The 6,944-nt window shown below is 43.3% G+C and overlaps 1 protein-coding gene across 1 annotated transcript in view; it reads right to left on the minus strand.

The window, feature by feature from the left end:
* Positions 1-4,300: 4,300 nt before the first annotated feature.
* LOC123131923 (adenylate kinase isoenzyme 6 homolog) overlaps positions 4,301-6,944 on the minus strand; it is a 4,332-nt gene continuing 1,688 nt past the window's right edge. Inside the window, exons 2-3 of the mRNA XM_044551647.1 lie at positions 4,801-4,946; positions 4,301-4,713 (exon numbers count right to left, since the gene is read on the minus strand). Of these exons, the coding sequence (XP_044407582.1) occupies positions 4,527-4,713; positions 4,801-4,946 (333 nt within the window). The 3' untranslated portion in view covers positions 4,301-4,526. The remainder of the gene's footprint in view (positions 4,714-4,800; positions 4,947-6,944) is intronic.

The following is a 6,944-nucleotide window of genomic DNA, read 5'->3' on the forward strand; positions in this document are numbered from 1 at the left end:
AAAATCACGTTCCCGAAGGTTTCATTCCGTTTGGACTCTGTTTGATATTCCTTTTCTTCGAAACCCAAAAACAGGCAAAAAACAGCAATTCTGGGCTGGTCCTCCGGTTAATAGGTTAGTCCCGAAAATAATATAAAAGTGGATAAATAAGCCCAATAATGTCTAAAACAGTAGATAATATAGCATGGGGCAATCAAAAATTATAGATACGTTGAAGACGTATCAACACTCTGCTTGTCTATTTATTCACACATGTATCAAGTTTTTGGTTAATACAATTCTAGCATGAATAATAAACATTTATCATGATATAAGGAAATATAAATAACAACTTTATTATTGCCTCTAGGGCATATTTCCTTCAACCTTTTCCAACAAAGAGTCCATATTTCATAACAACTAATTTATTAGACTCGAAAACAAACTTAAACCCTTCTCTACATAGAAGGGAGCCACTAATGAGGTTCTTTTTGATGGCGGGGACATGTTGCACGTTCTTCAGCTGCACGATCCTTTCCGAAGTAAACTTCAGATCGACTGTGCCAACATCATGAATAGAAGCACTCGCGCCATTCCCCATCAATACGGACCCGTGGCCTATGACCTGGTAAGAAGAAAACAATGAAATGCCAGCACACACATGAACACCTGCACCTGTGTCCACCCACCAATCGGTGGGCTGAAACACTGAAAAAACATTAAATAAATTACCGTACCCAGATGCACCATTCTCATTGTTGCCCATAATCATGTTGACAGACTTGGAGTCCTGTCCTGGCTTCTAGTACTTGTTTGGGCACTTGTTGGCCCAATGTTCAATCGAACCACAAGTAAAGCAGCCATCGTCCTTTTTGTTCTTCTTGAAGGTCTTCTTGCCTTTCTTCTTAAAGTCAATATTATGTTGGACACCATTCTTTTCCTTGGGCTTGTGGGAGTTGAAGTTCCTCTGGTTCACCATCTTGGTGACAGAAGTCCCTTTGGCCCCTTTTCCGTGCGAGTCCTTTGCCCTCGAATTATGCTCAACACTCAGATGGCCAATGACATCCTCCACAGAGAATTCACGCCTCTGATGTTTCAGAGTGGTGGCAAAGTTCCTCCAGGAATTAGGGAGCTTAGCAATTATGCAGCACGCGACAAACTTGCCCGGTAACTCGCACTTAAGAAGCTCAAGCTCCTTGACGATGCATATTATCTCATGAGCCTGCTCCAGTACAGGACAATTTTCAACCATCTTGTAATCATGGAACTGCTCTATAATATACATTTTGCTCCCAGCATCGGTGGCCCCGAACTTAGATTCGAGCGCCTCCCAAAAGTCCTTGGCAACACGCACATGTAAATATACGTCGACCAACTTATCTCCGATCACGCTAGGAACTGCTCCTAGGAACACGATGATGGTTTCCTTGAATGCCTTTTCCTGTTCAGGAGCAAACGTTCTTGAAGGAACACCGGTGACCTAGAACACGTTCATAGCAGTGAGCCATAAGGTGGTCTTTGTCTGCCAACGCTTAAAATATGTATCGGTAAACTTATCCGGTTTCAGTGCTGCGGCAAAGCCACTCACCGAAAAAAATCCTACACATAATAGGTTTCTTGATTGCTGAATAAATAGGCAATTTTTTGATTAACTTAATCCACGAGGAAATCACTAACATAGCATTGACAAAAATAATCACATACTGATATTCAATCATGCAAGCACATACTACGCTAATTGCAGACAGATCTACGTATAACGCTAGCATGGTTAAAACAGAAAATAGAAGGAGCGGGATAAACGAGTTATAACCTCCAGTAGGTCATGCAGAGGCCGCCGCGGCGGTGGCGGCAGTAGCGGTGTCCTTGGCGGTCTCGAGCTTCTCGGCGGCGGCACGTTCAGCGTCGGTGGACATGATGATGATGAGGACGACACGGACGTATAGGAAGTAGACGAACAGCGAGCAGACGCTTCCCAAAAACCTATTTGTCCCACTCCCGTACAGGGACCGAAGGGACGGGGTTAGATTTGATCTGTTCGTGCCAGCTAGGGTTGGGAGACACCGCACACATATATAGGCGCAGCCGCATGGAGAGACGTGGGCTCGACCCACGTCCGAGTCCATGATAGACCACGATCCGATGTTTCAGATCGTGGCCCAGTCTTCGTTAGTGACTGCTAAAAATAAGTGCGTACATGTGAGATCGGCTCGGCTCAATCCGCAACCCGCGTCGCGTCGTGACGAGGCGTGACGTGGCGAGGCGGGCGACGGAGGAGGAGCCTCTTTTATTCTCAAGGTCCAATAGCATGTGGAAGACAATTCCTTATAAAGAGGTCCAACTCTTTCTCCACTATAGGGGTGGGACTAAACTTCCCACTACACCTAGTGCCAATAAACCCACATGGGCCCTTAGAGATTTTCAAAAATTGCTAGATGGGCCTAACGTCCATCCTATATTTCAGCACACCATTGCGAACAAGTACATGCAACCATTCCTTGCAGTACCATTGTCACGCTCTATTCCTCATGCATGGTCACTCTGGTGGGGTGATACATGACCTTGAGGTTCTAAGTCCATGGCCACCACCACTGAACCTAAGTATTCTGGTGCTCAGTTCCTTCAGAGGGGTCCCCTTTTATGCTTCTGAACAAATTCAGTGGGAAATTTCTGGTGATATTTTCAAGAAATTGTTGTTTCCCAGCATGGTGAGGAGATCTGCTATTGTATTGGTGATGTTACTGCTTGGTACTTGTCATTTACACGATTCAGACCTACTGATGCATATTTTGCTGAGCATAAGATGCAAATTCTCGGAGGAGTTGGGAAATGGTGGTCATATAGTCAATATGTGCAGTCAACTGCTGAAATTTTTTAGGCTTCTCCTTGGCATGTGTTTTATGTTTCTGGAAGTTTCTTGCAAGTGAATGCTACGGGTTTAGCCCAACATTTATTTTCTTGGGATAACCAACGGGAAGGTGGTACTAGTGAGGCTGAAGCCATGGCCTTTTTGAGAATGTTTCTCCTGAGAAGAAAAACTCAGCTGACTACTTTTTCAGTGGTGCTATACTAGTATACTGTAGTGGTGGAAGTACTTTATTATATGCAGCTATTGAAGAACTTTACGGAAGTGAGCAATTTCCTTGGGTCATTGCTTGGTTGAGTTGCTGCATTACTAGTTCCATGTGTAAGGTGCACTGGGTGATTCTTATCTGTACAAATTTAAGGACTGGAGGTTATCTATGCAAGTGGAAGCAACTAATAATGTTCATGTTTGCTGCAAGGGGTTGCACTGTTCCAATTCTGGCATGTGATCCTGACAACTTTTCTATGAAAAAATGGCTGACTTCTCTGCTCCAGAACTGAACCAACGAGATCATGCATTGATGCAATGGAAGATCCCATGGTTACAAGAACTGCTCAAAGAGCTCTCATGTGATCTATTGCTTGAAGATTGAGATCAGAAGCTCAGTTGTCCGTACCATTTATCTATTGCACTTGCCCTGGGGTGGTGGTCTTACTTGTCGTCGGCTTGGGATCAAGCCAAACTTCATGGGGGTTGTTCAATGGGTGCGAGGATGGTGGATTTTGTTGCAGCGATATATTGTTGTAGCCACTACTTGGACGGTGCATTTGTACCTTGACCAAGTCTGTGCCAACCAAGACTACCACCTCCATGTCCTTGCCGACCAAGTTCCTGTTTGTCATGACGACGACTACATTGGCACAAGATTGAGTCAGTGGCCTACAATTGGTTAACAAGGTGCTTTGTGTCTGTTGTCGATAATTCCCATTATCGGCAAGACAGCAAAGATTTCATTGCCTACCTTTTCCAAGGAACAAGTGACAAATTTTATTTCTTAAGCTAACTCAATAGAATTGATGTCCAAATTAATCTTAGCCACCTCACCAAATATTCTGCACAGCATCAAAAAGTGAAAAATGAGGACAGGTTTAATGCAGGGGTTTAAAAAGAAACATATTTCCACATCGTAAAGAAAACCAAAAAATTATACATACACAAATACATATATAGCATGTTCAAGGAAATTTTCATGACAATATATTTTCATATGTGGTGTAGACACAAAAAAACAAATACATATATAAAAACGGACCATTTTTGTTGTTGTTGGGCCAGGATTTATATTTTGCGCAGCTTCCAAATTAATATTTTTGAATGACATTTTACAGATCCATCACAAATATGTACAAGTCTTTACAGATATTTTTTGAATTTTTGAATCATTGAAATATCATTTTGTTAATCATTTGAAAAAACTGGGCTCCAATGAGCCCGTCCTCAGTAACTTCGTTCTCAAAAAAGGATGCCCTAACAGCTAACAGATGCAAATCCAACTCATATGTTCCGGCAGCAATACCCATCTTTTCATCGGTACAAATTCAAATCACGCATCGCACTTGTAATAAGAAAAAACTCGACCAGACCAGCTAATTTACAGTCAGCTTGCCCCCACGGGCTCCATCCACAACACAATCCCCCGACAATCTAACTCGACACTGAAAGCATACGGCGAACTGGTAGCTCACTGGGATGGTCTCCAGTTGTTTATCCACTCCGTCAACGTGCTAACGTTCCTGCTGATATCCTCGACGCTGTCGCTTCGCAGCGGCATCACTATATCCTCCTTGTAGCTCTCCCTCGCTTCCTCCAGGAGCACCTGGAAGATCTCACACTCTATGTTGTTTGTGAGCTTGGCACCCATGTAGCCTCTGCGACCAAAACAAAATTGTGTCAGAAATAAGTGTCGCATATCACTTCCACTTGCTCCAAGAGTTCCAAGTTGGATACAAAATTACCTGCTCGTCAAGCGATCATGCAGAATTGAGTTGTCGGTCTGAAGCACGACCACAAGGTCAAACCAACGTTCTGGAAAGAAATCACATCCGTGATAATCTACTAGTACACCGCCTTCTTCCATCCTGTCCTCGAGCTCATCGCAAACCTGAACCCACAAATACAGGAATCATTAAATGTGCGAAAAAATGAAGTGCCTTTTTCTTCAGATAGAGCAGGGTAATGCAGGTCAGATTCGGATTCAGATAACATAAAACCAAACTAATAAAACATAACACAAGTGATTCATCTTGTTTCTCAAATTGTAGCAATTACTTGGCAAAAGATTATTCTTATCTCTAAACAGCATTCTTTATCTTCGGTGTGAGGATGCAATGACAAGTGTGAGCTTCTCCAATCAATTACTAGATGGCAGATGAAGCGATGGAGTTTCAAGTCCAGAACAACATTATACATCTTCAGTAAGGAAAAACAACTATTCACACAAACATATGTTTCAGGTGTGCTTCTGTTAATACAAAAGATCAAACAACAGTAATCCAAATGCTTTTTCAGGACGAGTTGCACAAGAAACCAAAGGTTAGCACTCGCAGGGAACATACACAAAGGAGAATATTAGTACTCCATCTCCTAAATGTAAGGTGTATTATTTTTTCAAAAAGTCAAACTTCTCTAACTGACCAATTTCATGGAGACAAAAATATCAATGTCTAGAATACCAAATCATTATCACTAGATTCATCATGAATTATATTTTTATATTTTATTTATTTAGTATTGTAGATCTTTATATATTTTTCTATAAACTTGGTCAAACATAGACAGTGTTTGACTTTAAAAAAAATAATACACTATTTAGGAACGGAGGAAGTACTTCACAAGCTCAAGCTTCAGGTTGTTCAGCAAGGCTGATGAAGTTACAACTGAACCAAACGGGAGGAGATGACACTGAAAGCACTTGGGAAATGCAATAGGATGTCACAACGATGAGATCATGAGACAAGACACCACCAAAGAACACGCTCGACTCCCTAGAAGTGTCAGACCCTCAATATTTTTGCGCATGTGCAGTAAGTGGTCCCTCTGTAGTTAATTTAGACTGAGCGAACTGTTCTCCTAATATAAGTCTACCCCTATTGACAAAACCCAGCACTATTGAATAGAATGATGATCATATTATTCCAACCGCTGTTGCCACATTGTTTGAGGACTTGCCTTGCAAAAGTACTTCACCGAGATAGGCGAAACACTCACATAAGAGAGCTTGAAGGGACAAAGAAAACCGTTGATGAGGCCATCAAGGAAAGAATATCAACAGGGGCCGTGGCAGCAGCGCAAACCTAAGCATAGGGGATAACTGGCAAGTAAGCTAGTGAGGCTGTCCATGTGAACCTATGTTTTTAAGGCGACGCCTTACCGCCTTAGGGAGGGGGGGGGGGGCGCTTTGGCGCCTAGGCGCCCAAAGCGGTCGATTTTCCAAAGCGGAGGGGGAGCGCTTCGACGCCTAGGCGTCGCCTTAGGGACGCTTTAAAAACATAGATGTGAACGATAAGAGGTCACACAAGGTATCAATAAAAAAATGTCAGTCCACTATATGAGAAAATTGCTCACCTTTTAGACGGGCATCGTGCGCCACTGTATCTACAAGACTGCAACATGTACAACATGTGCCAATGTATATGTGATATACCATGAGCATGCTTCTAAGTTTAGGCAATTAACTAATCAGACATGATTTGTTTTGGTTATGAACCAAATTACCCTAGTAAACATGGATACAACCATTGTTTTTAAGGCGTCCCTAAGGCGTCGCCTAATCAGGGCGCCCCCAGGAGCTAAGGCGTCGGCCTTGCCTTACCTGTGTGTCTAAGGCGTCCGCCTTAGTCCATAAGGCGTCCAAGGAGTCCGCCTAGGCGCCACTCTGCCTGCCTTAGGTAAATGAGGAAGCCTTAGACAGGGCTGGGAGGTTCAGGCGGGAAACAGAGATCTGGGAGGGAAGAAAAGGGCGGGAAAGTCTGTTTTGGCGCCAACAGTTACTAGCAGGGAGAGAGAGAGAGAAAGAGAGAGCTGTAACCAGTTTCAGTTTCCCCCCACCCCCACCTCAGGCTGTATCTGAGCTTGTCCCCCTCCTCTCCGGCAGCTTCCC

Source organism: Triticum aestivum, chromosome 6A, assembly GCF_018294505.1.
Source record: "Triticum aestivum cultivar Chinese Spring chromosome 6A, IWGSC CS RefSeq v2.1, whole genome shotgun sequence".
Classification (NCBI taxonomy): Eukaryota; Viridiplantae; Streptophyta; class Magnoliopsida; order Poales; family Poaceae; genus Triticum; species Triticum aestivum.